Raw genomic sequence first — 14,025 nt, 5'->3', positions numbered from 1 at the left:
GAAGAGACATGACGAAAGGGAATTAGAGGCCTAAGGCCCAGTTTGGCACAGTTGTGCTGTGAACATAATTGCTTTTGAAACTGTTGTAAGTAAAATTATTTTTGAAACTGCTGTGATAGGAATTAGTTAAGGTGTTTGGTAAATAGTTTTCCAAAAGTATTGTTGGAATGCATGATTACTAAATTCGACATGGATGCTAAATAATATAATTTCCAAGTTCCCAACTATTGTACAAAAACTATTTCTCTTGGTTAATGCATCTCTTTATATGGTTAATTTTCTTTTACATCAATTGTTCAAACATAATTCCACTATTTGTTCTTTTTGCTTATCTCCCTTTTGTCGAGATCCATGCCTCTGAACCATTTCAATTTCATCCATGTTGTGATCTATTGCAAATAACCATTAGATAATTTTCATAATTTAATTTCAGCATCTTCCATACCAACACCAGCAACACATATAATTTGATCAATCTCATTATCATTTCATGAAGTATGCTTACCTGAAAATCTGCAATGGCATCAAGAAGAACAAACAAAGGGGAAAAGGTGCTTCCTCCAAATTAGACCGGGAGTTTTGAAACGAAAGAGAGAAATTACATATTAAGATACACTACTAGCGAAACGGCTATAGGGCACAACCACTTTTCCGTGCCCATTTAGCCTATAGAGGAAAGAATCCGTACCCATTGGTGTATGGCGATAAAAAAGCTTTCAAACCCTATTTGTACCATCTCCATTTGTGGTTTTTACAATTTGGGTACGGTTTTTTGTATCAGTTACACCCTTAGGTACAAACATTCACACGCTCTTTGTTTTCCCTTATGACATCAAATAGTAACCAATGTACAATATATATTATAGTAAGATTTTCTACTATTACTTTTATCCGTGCCCAATTGTTACAAATTAAAGAAAAAAAAATCTAGATTTGAATTTTTTTTATTCCTCATTCGTATTTTTTATATTATGAAATACATTTGTAGGTTTATACATCTGATATATTTCTTTTTGTTCCATCTTTGAAATACATGTATTTTTCTTCTGCCAATAGCCTCTCAGACCAACCTTCAAGTCTACTCCATCTGTAATAACCCAAATCATCGCCGATCTTCTCCTCTGTCGATCTCCCTCGTCCCGTTGCTGGTATCTTTAGAAGCATACTGTCGGTCGTTCAAAGCCTAGGCTGGTGGCACACGGCTCCCCGTCACCTAGCAGCCATACCAACGTCTGAAAGTTCCGCATCTTTCCTACACCTTCGTTTTCTCCGTCGCTGGTGAGTCTAGGGCTCGAGACTATCTGCAACTGACCGCTCTCATACCTTAGAATACGTCTGCAAGAGCTTGAGAGTTCGTTTAGGACTACAATTCCAAGCTGTAGCTGCTGCACTGTGGGAGAATTGGCAGTTGCACTCCGATAGTTCTCCAGCCATTTGGGCAACCATTGCAGGTATGAAAATCCTTCCCCTCACTTGACTTGCTGGTTAGGATTGTGTTGAGGCAGTGAGGTTAGGAATTTGAGGAGCAAGAGGTGGATGTGAGTTGGTGGTGGCCAGCAGCATGTGCCACTGTGTTTAGGATGCAATTTTCAGTTAAGATATGAGGTTTTGGTTCATGTTTATGCCATGTGTGTTGTTAAGAGTAAGTAGAACTAATGCAATTCTCATGTTTGATCAAGAGAAGCATATTTAGACTATGTTGAGTTCACCTTAGTTTTGAAATTGTCAAAAATCCATAATTTGTACACATTGGTGATGTATTATTCATGTTGACTGAGTCGCTTTTTGAACTCAGTTTTTGATTCACTGGTGTTGTTGAGTGGTTTCAATATCGAACTTATTTTAGAGTCATTCACAACTTTGAAATTTGAAATTTTATCATTCAAATATCCGAGTTGTGACACCACCGGAGCCAACTAATATTCTTCCTCCACCGCCTCCTCTTTTTCTTCCGCAACTACCCAGAACCTAGTTTCGCAACCTCTTCTTTTTCTTCCTCCTCAAAAACTCAAATCTATATATGCCCATATCAAATATCAAGATATTAGATTTGTTATACGGTTACACACGAATCACAACTTTACAAGAACAAATTTGATATTAAAATCAATAATAAAATAATGAAACTAAAAGCTAGGAGAAGTTATTGATGACTTAACTAGTAGTATTCGCCAAGAGTGGTGCAGGCTTCCTGGATTCCATTGACGAGGCCAAACAAGCTCTGAAAACTCATCATAGTAGGTTCGAATCAGAGCGATCTAACAGATCTAAAAAGTTTGTTCTTCTTCCATTTCGCCTATTTCCGGCCTTTCCCTTTGAAGCCATCGAGGTTATTATCTACACAAAATCATAATTGGATAGTAAATCAAACAAAAAATATAAGAGATGAAAACATATGCTATATCTGTTGAATATCCCGAGAGAGAGAGAGAGAGATAGAGAGAGAGAGAGAGAGAGAGAGAGAGAGTTGCAAACCTATACAAGAGAAGAGATGTGGATTTGAATGTGAAGAGATAAGTGTTGGCGATACCAAAATACCGATAGATTTGAGAATATAATACTTTGGGTCACGGCTATGTTTTTGGTGGGTTTAGTTTTCAATATTTTTTTTTTTGAATTTAGGTGGGTTTCATATGGGTACGGCCATGTTTTTGTTTTAATTTATTTTAGTTTTTCTTGTGTAGCATTTGCTGATGGACAATCAGAGCTTTACTGCATAAAATTATAAAACTAAACTTTAAGGATGTGATACCATTAGCTGAGGAAATCAAAACTATGTGTCTTATGTTGGGGCAGTGGCTGGAAAAAATATACATGGGCATATATGGTTTAATAAAATATGTTTGGGAATGGAGCGAGGACAGTAAGAAATATTACTAGATAAAATAATGACAAAGCCACTTAGGGACGCATATTGTGTCTATGGCCGATTTCTAACAATTATAGGGACATACCACAATATACAAATATTATTTAATCATCTGTGCCCAATTTTTTATCATTTAGGTACGGACGTTAAAATTAAGCATCAATTGTCGAAAACTCAACTTTATGAAAGATACAAGGACGGATGTTGAAGACCCATTGGAAATCTAATCCCTTATTATAAATTGGGTACGATATCAAAAAGTGTTGGTGCCAAAATTGTTAATTTCCCACATATAGATACCGATACCGTACCCAAGTCTCTATTTTACCACTGCCAACCCTCATCTGTCCCCATGAAATAAATAGGCCACAGAAAAACATATCGTCCCCATTAGGTCTGTACCATTGATCCTTTTCGCTAATAGTGATAGATCAGTAGCTTAATGAATATATCAATAACATATTGCTTGATATATACCTCATCAATATCAATATCATTACAAATGATGTTTTTGAATATCAAACAAGACCAATATCATTATGTCAAAATCTAGAAACCAAGAAAACAACAAATTGGGGAATGACTTATTATTGAATAAAACATAAACCTGGCTCTATAAGCCTTACAAACCTAGGGGAAAGAAAAAAAAAAGTTCCGCCCACGTATTACATGGAGTAAACATTCAAACAACTATCTACTTTCCTAACAAATATGGATTAATTCAACAGAAGCAAATCATAACAGAGAACCCTGAAAACTAGCAGCAACTTCTCTTCACATTAATCTGGAATATACAACAAGCAAATTTAATCGGTGAAATCTCTTGTATATATTCAATTTGCAATACAAATGACAAAGTGATTGTTGAACCCATTAATCGTTTTTTGTTTTTGGGTTTGTAGTAGTCCTTAGTAATAAACAACCAAGCACAAAATTTATCAAATCCAGAAACACCGAGGATCAAGAATAAATCAAACAATTATGAAAAAAGAGTTGTGGGTGAGTTTAATCTTACAATTGGGGACGACACTCTGCTACCAAGTTTTTTACGAGAATAATTGTTCTTGATTGAGTTGATTCTTGAAATAGGGATTTGAGATTTTGACGGATAGGAGAAGGAGAATAGTTGTTTGCTATCTGTGATGATGAAAGGTCGAGAACGAGAAGAGAAGAGATAGGATTGTGGGTAATTGAAGAAAATAACGAGGACAAAATAGGGTTAAATAATAAAATTCATTTAAATGGCTCTGTGTTTTTTTTTATCTAAATTTCCGCGGAAGCTATTCGCAAAACAATCATATAACAGCTTCTTCTGAACTTGCTTTTGGGACCATCACTTTCACTAAAATCAGTTTTGTGAGTGTTACCAAACACCTCATGTAAACCCAAAAACACTTTTGGTTCCAAAAACTGCGCCAAATTGGGTCTAAAGAATATGACGAGCTAAACCCTAGAAGAAGGGTTGGCTGCCGCCTATAAAGGGAGAGCAAGCTCTCGACATATCTTTATATCATTAGTTTGGGGTTGCCCTTTTTTGATCATGTACAAATCTCTCAATCAAATTAAAGATGATCGTAATGTAACATATTTTTTTATTCAAAATTTGGTATATAATTTTGAGTAATGACTTTAATTACAATTTTATGCTGATAAGTAATTTAAGGAAACGTTATAATATAAGAATTAAGAAAACGATTATGGCATATCAGTTTTGGTTCCAAATTTGGCACATAATTTTGAGATCTCAAGAATTTGTCCCAGACTGTTCTATTCCATCTTCAATGCCAAAAAGGAAAATCAAGGTCGATAGGATGATGATGGTGGTCATGATGAGAGCATGAATCATTTGAAAGTCAAAACCACACATGCACCTTGACATCATCATGAGAATAGCTTGACATCACAAAGCTGATTGGTCTAACTAGGACAATTCGTAGGTCCCACTCTCCCCATATTTCCCCACGCTTCCAACTCCGTCGTTGTATCAGACAGAACCGACCCAGTCATCATCCCAAACCAACCCAAACTCAAACTCAATCTCCTCTCTATTTTCTATTCACACCAGGCTCACCTATACATGTATATATATATATATGATCATCATAGCAGTTATAGACACACGCTTCCACAACAGAAGGCATTTACATTGACACTCACAAGAGCTTTATGCGTTTGAGAGCTCTAGCAAATTTTGCACACAATAACTTACTCCTCACTGCAAATACCACCACCACCACCAATACCAGAAGCAAGAGCCTTTTGAGTTTCAGGGTCCCTTTCTTCATCAGAAATCACACCATGTCTGGTTCGGATCAATCCCCTTCTTTCAGCACGCCAAGAATGGTGGTCAAGAAGGTCCTGGCCAAGTCCCAGAGTGAGGGTGATGGAGCTGTTGTCAGAAGAGCCATTGGAATGTATGTAATATATACTTTGTTTTCTTAACATTGATTTCCTTGTTGGGTTTTGTGTTTGTCAATGTTTTGGAATTTGGGTTTTGATTGGTTTGTGGATTAACTGATTGTGTTTCCTGGGGATTTGATTTTTCAGCTCTGAGTTGAGGAACCTGGATCCGTTTCTCATGCTGGATGACTTTTCAGGTATAAATAACTGCTTCCATTATGTTCCCTAAAGGATTATATACCTATTTATGAGTTGACATTACTCAGTTGGATTGTCTTTTTGATCTATACATTTATGCAGTGTCTCCTCCTGCCGGATTTCCGGATCATCCACATAGAGGATTCGAAACTGTCACATATGTGCTACAGGTATAAGCTATTGAATTCGGAAACTCTAGCAGTAATCGTAATGTTTTTGATAAGCAACCTACTTTGTTTTCTGGATTTGAGCTTCATGAGGTTCTCAAATTCTCTTCTTCTTGTTCGCAGGGAGGCATCACTCATCAAGACTTTGCAGGGCACAAGGGTACAATTGGAGTTGGAGATGTGCAGGTAATTAGTGCTAACTAGTAGCTTATTATTCGTTGCCATTTGAAAAAATCCATCAAGTTATTCTTCTAGATCGGTTGTTTAGGTGTCTTAAAAATGTTACTCTATAATCTATACAACACTTGCACGCAAGAATGCGCCGGTTTTACTACTGGTTACATATGTGTCAAAACTTTATTTCGATATGATTTTGGTGCAGTGGATGACAGCAGGCAGGGGCATAGTTCACTCTGAGATGCCTGCAGGACCGGGACGCAACAACGGTTTGCAGCTTTGGATCAATTTAGCCCGCAAAGACAAAATGTATGAGTTTCCGCATTCTCCTCGTTTCCATTAGCCCTCTTTTCTTGACAAATGTGTGACAAGGATGCCATTCTACTCTTTCCACCATTCTTCTACTATCTTTTATTTCATAATTACCCACACGGTGGCCACACCTCAATTATTTTAAAAATCAAAATTCAGTCTTGAAAATTGGAAATAATAGTAGCTCCAAGAAGTGGCCTGCCATGGCTGACTTGTTCTTTAGATAGTAGTGTTCAACTAGCTTGGAGAATTTTGACTAGAAGAAAATCAACATCACCATTTGAAGGTAGATATTTCTTGAGACTCGCAGTTAGATAAGTGTGCTTAACTTTGTATCAGTTTTCGAGTTAAATTCTTTCCACACCTCTTAGTGTTCCATATAAGAAAATTGAAATGATAGGACCGCATCTGGCATACAGATAAGTGGAATCAGCAACTGGAGTTGCCGAATGTAGGTGATTAGAATGAGAGTTATTTGCATCCCTAGTCTTTCTATTCTATAATAAGAACATAGAGATGTTTAGTCTTGGAAATTATAGTTTTTGCAGAAAGAGTACTGAATTTTAACGTTATCTTGTTGCAAATTTTTATCTGTTGTTTTTTATTGTCTGTAAACTGGATCTGCTTGGAACCTTTAGTAGCCTTACATAATAATTGTATAATGCCAACGAGGTTCCATATTGGTTTCATATTCATACTGGTGCCAGTTGACCCAAATAATGCTGTACATGTGGCTGACCCACAAAGCCTCGTTTTATTTGCTGATCTACCAACAGATATGGAATATTAAAAATCTAATAGATAAATAAGTGTCTGCAATTATTAGTTAAGTGCTATCGTATCACATCTTTAAAAGTGAGCAGTTCTGACTTCGATTCATCAATGAACAAACTTGAGAGTTTGCCTAATTTATTCAACTCGCAATAACTTCAACATGTGTATATCTATTGGTATATATATTTGTATATATATCAAACATGGTATATACACTTGATTTTTAAATTTATGTTTGGCTTTGATGGAGACTAAACATCTCCAAACAAATACATTTATAAATCTATAATAAATTTGATAACTAATTTTATCTGCAGGGTTGAGCCAAATTACCAAGAACTTCTAAGCAAGGAGATAAAGCGGGCAGAGAATGATGGAGTTGAAGTTCGAGTGATAGCAGGAGAAACAATGGGAGTAAGCTCTCCTGTGTATACCCGGACACCAACATTTTACTTTGACTTCACCCTTCAGCCTAAAGCTGTTCTGCATCAAAGCATACCAGAAGGTTGGACTTCCTTTGTTTACATTATTGAGGGAGAGGGTGTTTTTGGGTCAGCGCATGCATCGGCTCATCATATTCTGGTTTTGGGTCCGGGAGACGGTGTAAGTGTCTGCAACAAGTCATCAGAGAAACTGAGGTTTGTGTTGATCGGAGGGCAGCCAATAAATGAACCAGTGGTTCAGCATGGGCCTTTTGTGATGAACACACAAGCTGAAATCGAACAGACCATCAGGGACTATCATTATGGCCAGAACGGGTTTGAAAGTGCCAAGTCTTGGAGTTCTCAATGAGAGTGATCAACAACCCCAAAAAGAAAAGTAAATTATTCACCCCTTTGTTCTAGAAGAAAAAAAAAAGATTGAGGGGGCATAGAAGGATAAGATGAAGCAACTGTAACTGTCTTTATCAGTGTCACTATCTCCATCCATATGATCAATTGTGTTGGTAGTGGAAAGAAAGATTTCATTGAAACTGGGGTAGAAAGATTCTAGAAGATTCAGAGCTGATATTGCTCATCACCAAATCATGATGAAGCTGATTATCTTAGTTGATATTTATCTGTTCTTTTTATTTTCATTCACCAAGATGTATGTGTTTTATTCCCCTTTTGTTTATTTAATAAGCTTTATGTGGTAGTTTGATGGTTGAAATTTGATTTGGTTTTCATTAACTTGTTAGTGTTCTGGTGATCTCATTTCCATTGGTATTGATGGTGGTGGAATGGTGGTACGATTGGCCTTTTTCTCTGAGTTGGATTCGAATTCATATCTATTATTCCGAAAGGTAACTCCACCTACAATGTTATTGCTAGAACCACTGTATGTGGATTAATACTGAGGCAAAATGAGGTATCATTGGTATAGGCAGAAGCAACTACAAGTGCCATCTCCATTTTCTAAAAGCAATCCACCCCTCAATTGCCAAAACAATTGAGATGGATTGGGACCAAACTTTCAAAAGGATGGAGGAATGTAAAATCTTCAAAAGAAAGCTTGTGTCTCGGATCATCATGATAATATTTTTCCTGTTCTTCAATTCAATGGAAAACACGTACAATTTGGAGAAGAAACAAAATGTTTCTTGAACATAGCTGTTTAATTGTAATATATATGATGTCAAAATACAATCACACAAAGGAAAATGGTGTCTGCTCCTTTTTCTTTCTTGTAGCAGTTACATGTCGTGTATCAGAATACAATATTCGGCAATGTTTTTTCTTTCTTTACTTGACTGGATCCAAATAATTTTTTTTTCTATAATATTCACTTGTACAAAACAAACAATCGAATAAAGAACCAAATTGAATAACCAGCCTTTTGAGATGCCTCAAGTTCTGAAGTCATAAACTTCTGTAGCCATATTAACTGGAACAGCAAGATAAGTAGCCCTTGGAGTTCTTTGATCCATCTGCCCCATTATCAACCAGGCTTACTCTGTTCACAGATAACTCTGCTTTGTAAGTATCTGAATTCAATACCTTCCGGCTTACATTGCTATATATTTCTCGAATGACAAGCTCAAAAGCCTTATCAACATTGGTCGAGTCTAATGCAGATGTCTCCATGAAGAACATGCCTTCAGCTTCAGCAAGGCTTTTACCTTCTTCGATACTCACATTCCTAATATTCTCCAAATCACATTTGTTCCCAACTAGCATTATTGCCATCGTAGCATCTGAATGAGCTGCATGATTATAATCATCAAATCAAATGTTAGTATGTTTCACAGCAGGAGAAGAAAAAAAGGCTTTGTTGGTAAAACACAAATTGTATGCTATGACAGCTAAAACTTAGTCCTTGAGAAGAAATTAGTGCGAGAAGATTAATTCAGACCAACAGAACGAGGATGAGTTCTGCAAATATATTAGTCAAACTAATGAAACCATCTTTTCACCAAAAAAGTAAGCAAATGAAACTATCTATGTGATCAGGTAGTAAACTTTTCTCCAGTCAATGTCAGTTTGCAAAATCGAAGATTCAAAAGTGAGGTTTACATATTGTACATCAGTTTTCACTACAATAAAAGTGACTACACCGAGCTAATCATATATTCACTGTGGCAGATATCTGTTAAATCCGCAGAGTTGTTGTGGATGGCAATGATATGCCCCTAGGTTATGATAGACTGATTAGGTACAAAGAAAATCTTTTGTGGCAACGTAAAACAACTTCTTTTATGTTCCTAGAAATTACAGGTCCATTAGAGGCCCATTGGCTCTATAATCCAACTGCCCAATGACACCCTCTTGTATCTCTAAGCCCTAAGTTATATGCTTGTTAAGGCAGAATTCAATCCTATTTTTGTCACAAGACAAGAAACTTTAAAGTTGACCAGCAGTGCAATATCTAGGGTGCCAAAGATCTGGTTTTATAACGCATCTACTAATTTTAGGATTTCTAATTTTTATATTCCTAGATCTCAAATCTTAGCTAAAATGGTTTGGCAAACTCCTCCTGCCTTAACATTTCTTGATAAGGAAAAGCATGCACGCTCAGATATATTGCCACACGAATTTAGGCACCATTCTTTATCTTGGCTTAAACATTTCAGACACCTTTTTACGTGATGTTTGAGGCCATAGCTTTTGCATGATTCGATCCATCTGTGAAACCAAAGTCTCAAGCTTAATATTTAAACTAAATAACTGCATGGTGGTATAAAAGTCACAAGGTTGATGCATAAAGAATACTTAACAACGCATACACATAGCCTTGTAGTCCATGGAGGGAACCAAAACAAATCAATTATATTTTAAAATTTATCCAGTCTTAGTGATGCCGATAAATAATTCATCACATAATGACCGTAAGAACATACAAAGACAAGTTATAGAAACAAGTTCGTTATATAATTTGCGACAAAATAAACAATGCTAGTGTCAGCCAAAGACCTCTTTAAAAGAAACAAGCAAAATGAGTTGTCATTCTGGACATTGTACAGTCTTTTGCTGTAAGGAAGTGATTGGAAACTAGTTTAGGTCACCAACGAAAAATTGACTCGTAACAACCTTTCATTTAGAGAGAAATGAAAACAAAAAATAGGTAAAGAGGAGAAGACGTACAAAGGAAAACTCTATACAAGTCAAAATCTTCAAAGTTAACTAACAATTAAGCTACTGCCTACCTACGACAAAAAGGTTAAAATTAAAAGAAATAGTTGTAATAATAAAAAAGAGCACATAAACAAAACAAATAGGAACCAATACTAAAATGATTCCTGAAAAATAATAGTCCCTAATTCTGGAGATAAACTTTCCCGGAAAGAAAGCCATTTTATTTACTGTTCAGTAACTGTAAAGTCTTAGTTAGACAAGGAGAAAGAAAGCATATAGAAACGATGATGGAACTCATTTTCTACCTTCAAGATGAAAGCATGGCTCAACCATAAATCCATGATGAAGGACTTGGGAGCACCTTTATTTCTGGACCAATTGGAAATAAGAAAGTGTTAAACAGAGTGGGAGGCAGAGTCATCAAACAGAGTGGGAGGCAGAGTCATCAGAGACGGCTGCAGGGAGAGGCACATCCCAAACGCTGGAGCTGTAACCAGAGCCACAGACAGAGAGAAAGAATTCAGAGTGAGAGAACAGAAGAGAAAGAAGACGGGGGAGGAGCCGTTGGCTGAAGACAACTGTTAAGGCCACTGCCCACTATAGCTGCTTTTACTGGCTGGTGAACTATGGGGCGGAGACAAAGTAGTAGAAGCATAGGACATTGGCTTAAGTTGAATGTATGGCAGTACTGATTCAAGGTAAGTTACTCAGCAAAGAGCTTAAGCATTTCTGGGCTTGTCTTTGTTGATCGAAGACCTTCATGTAGTTTTTTTTTCTCATCTTCAACTTTTGCCGGAAAGAAACCCATTTTATTATACTGTTTAGTAACTGTAGAGTCTTAGTTCGATAAGAAAACAAAAAAAGCATTCAGAAAGGAAGATGGAGCCCATTTGTCTACCTTAAAAGGAGTTAAAATTTTTGCTAGGGTAGCATGTTCCGCACAGGAAAACCAAGGCTCTTACACAAGTTGATGCCAACTCGAGAAAATTTCTCTTCCCCACCTTATTGAATCTAATTAGGACACCATCTTCGATGATCATATAGGACTGTAATCGTAAGCTAGTAGGTGGATACTTCTATTCCATCCCTAGACATTTTCTAAGAGCTTAGGAATACATTTTGATAGCTACTCATACATTTGCTCTTTGACATACAAATTCAGATGATTAAAGCTGTTTTCAGCAAATAAGCAACTCATAGAAACGTAAGGCATATATCTCTCTCGCCATAATATACCGAACATCTCCTCAGTTGTCAAGCACTGTCCTTGATACTCAAAAGTTCCCAAAGGACTCCTACAAGCAATTCCCAAATAATACAATTTTTTGATACTTAACAAGTCTCAATATCTTTAGACAATGATAGGGCAGAAGGATCAAATGATCTGATTTTCCAGCATATGGCCCTAAAGGTTCGACTACACAGCCAAATCAGCCGACTATTTTTGCACCTATAGATAACAGAATCTACTGGAGAAGACCTAACACAGTGCTGAAGTTTTCGAGCTTTGTCATAATAAGCAATAGATGATCTAAAGTCGTAGTCAAAACCCACCAAACCCAAGCACATTAAAAAAAACAAAAACAAAAACGAAACAGTATCCCCACAAATCCAAACAACTACAGAGACTGACACTAAGTAAAAAGTAAACAGTTAAACAACTAACTTACTCTTGAGCTCATCAAGCCAGCGACCGACACTCTCGAACGTTGTCCGGCGCGTGATGTCATACACAACGAGAGCTCCGACAGCACCGCGGTAGTATGCAGAGGTGACAGCCCTGAAGCGTTCTTGGCCGGCAGTGTCCCAAATCTGAGCCTTGACTTCTTTGCCGTCGATTTCCATGCTCTGGGTCTGAAACTCGACTCCTATTGTCGCCTTGGAGTGCGCACTGAACTCGTTCCGGGCATAACGAGAGAGCAAGTTGGATTTTCCGACGGCCGAGTCGCCAATGATAACGATCTTGAAGAGGTACTCCTCCCCTGATCCCTCCTCGTCGGAAGACGACATGGGTTGGTTGGGTTTGAAGCGATTTTAGTACAAGAGTTGAAGAAGAAAGGGAAAAGCAGAGAAGGAAAGGGAGACAGAGAGAAGAGGAGAAGAGATGTGAAGAAGAGAGATGGAAATGGAAAGGAATGATGATGTATCGAGCTGGCCGAGAGACATACTGCGCATGTTGTGCCTTCACTGTCCCTTTTTTTCCTTCCTTTTCTTTTCTTAATAATTCATTAATTCTTTTGAAATTATTTATTTTCGACCTTATATTCTCTGTTTTGGTAGGAAATTGATTTGGTGTCTTCTAATAATCTTTTTAATGTCGTAACAAAAATAGCAAGTGTTTTACTTTTATGGGAAAAACATTAGTCTTTTTTTAATCAAAAGGTCAATTAGATTGTATTTCAGTGAGTAGATCCAAGATAACACAACTGAAGACCGACAAAAAGAGATATCTCTTCTTATTACAAAAGTTAGACACCAAAAGAAAAACTAGCCCAAACAGTTAAAATCACTAATCTTTTCATAGTCATGAAGCATAAAAACTAATAGATTACAAGTAGTATAGAATAGAAATAAATTTTAACAATCACACCATTGTAAAACTGAGACACGATTCAAAATCAAGCCAGATATGTAGAGGGAGTCTGGTCTTGCTCTACCGGATTGTTAAAAAAACAAAAATCCCCTAAAACCAGAGGCTAAGTATAAACCACCATCTGGTCCATATAACCCTCACTCAAGGTGAGGTCCTTTAAAGGAGGAGGGACCCTTGCTTTGGTCTTCTTCTTCTTTGATGCTACTTTCTTGGTATAAACTTTCTTACAAGGTGTCGGGGCCATATCCAATTCATGAGCAGCCTTAGGACAATTAGTACTCCTTTTAGGTCGATTAGGCTTACTTTTGGCTTAGGCTGAAACCCAAAGCTTCCCTTCTTATGTTGTACAACAATCGACATATTTTCTTCAACAGAAACATGATTAGATTGTAAGTATCTCTTCCAAGACCGTCGTAGCTCCATCGTTGCATGATGTTTCAAATGGTGAACCAAAGGAGGGACTTGAATTGCTGACTTGAAGGCCGTAGGACCCACACTCCCCAAATCGACTGTAATAACCTGATTTTCGATTTACATTTCTTGTAATTTCATGGAGATTAATGAAATGATATTTTGGTTATATTCATACTCTACGTCTTTTAAATAGCCTTCATTCAAGTAGAAATTAGTTCGAGAACCAATAAATTCATTTGATTAAATTCATTCGATTCAAGAGTTCACTTTTATTTCGTCACTCATTTCAGAAAATTTCATTAACAAAAGTCATAGAGCTCGTCAAAACGAGTTCGTAGATATGTGACATGTTTTAATCGGGAGTCGGAGGAGAGAGAATTTATTTTTAGAAGTTAAGTTTGGGAATGGTATTTTGGGAAGAGGGAAATTGAACAAAAAAAAATCTTCTCCCTCTTATCTTCTCCTCCTCCCACCAAACCCAACTAATTCTTCTTCTTCATCTTTCTTTCTTCTTCTCTCATCAGCTTCTTCTACATCTCCCATCGACCCTAATTTTCTTCTCTCTCT

At 36.9% G+C, this 14,025-nt stretch overlaps 2 protein-coding genes across 2 annotated transcripts; one reads left to right on the top strand and one right to left on the bottom strand.

Annotated features, from left to right (window-relative positions):
* Positions 1-4,957: 4,957 nt before the first annotated feature.
* Positions 4,958-8,049, top strand: LOC126792674 (pirin-like protein). Its single transcript, XM_050519129.1, has 6 exons — positions 4,958-5,283; positions 5,417-5,466; positions 5,570-5,637; positions 5,758-5,820; positions 6,017-6,120; positions 7,215-8,049. The coding sequence occupies exons 1-6, from the start codon at positions 5,036-5,038 to the stop codon at positions 7,687-7,689; spliced, it is 1,008 nt and encodes a 335-aa protein (XP_050375086.1). The 5' UTR covers positions 4,958-5,035; the 3' UTR covers positions 7,690-8,049.
* A 460-nt stretch (positions 8,050-8,509) lies between these two features.
* LOC126792675 (ras-related protein RABA5e-like) lies at positions 8,510-12,599 on the bottom strand. Its single transcript, XM_050519130.1, has 2 exons — positions 12,122-12,599; positions 8,510-9,082 (listed from the first exon to the last, which is right to left on the bottom strand). The coding sequence occupies exons 1-2, from the start codon at positions 12,459-12,461 to the stop codon at positions 8,760-8,762; spliced, it is 663 nt and encodes a 220-aa protein (XP_050375087.1). The 5' UTR covers positions 12,462-12,599; the 3' UTR covers positions 8,510-8,759.
* Positions 12,600-14,025: the final 1,426 nt, after the last annotated feature.

Source organism: Argentina anserina, chromosome 4, assembly GCF_933775445.1.
Source record: "Argentina anserina chromosome 4, drPotAnse1.1, whole genome shotgun sequence".
Taxonomy (NCBI): Eukaryota; Viridiplantae; Streptophyta; class Magnoliopsida; order Rosales; family Rosaceae; genus Argentina; species Argentina anserina.
The sequence above is the reverse complement of the archived record's forward strand: the minus strand, read 5'-3'. Positions and strand labels throughout refer to the sequence as shown.

Excerpts from the sequence above, each read along its gene's own strand:
- LOC126792674 (XM_050519129.1), top strand. The coding sequence starts at position 5,036 with ATGCGTTTGAGAGCTCTAGCAAATTTTGCACACAATAACTTACTCCTC. Across the intron at positions 5,284-5,416 it reads GTCAGAAGAGCCATTGGAAT|CTCTGAGTTGAGGAACCTGG; the intron begins GTATGTAATATA and ends TTGATTTTTCAG. Across the intron at positions 5,821-6,016 it reads TTGGAGTTGGAGATGTGCAG|TGGATGACAGCAGGCAGGGG; the intron begins GTAATTAGTGCT and ends ATTTTGGTGCAG.
- LOC126792675 (XM_050519130.1), bottom strand. The coding sequence starts at position 12,461 with ATGTCGTCTTCCGACGAGGAGGGATCAGGGGAGGAGTACCTCTTCAAG. Across the intron at positions 9,083-12,121 it reads CTGGCTTGATGAGCTCAAGA|CTCATTCAGATGCTACGATG; the intron begins GTAAGTTAGTTG and ends ATAATCATGCAG.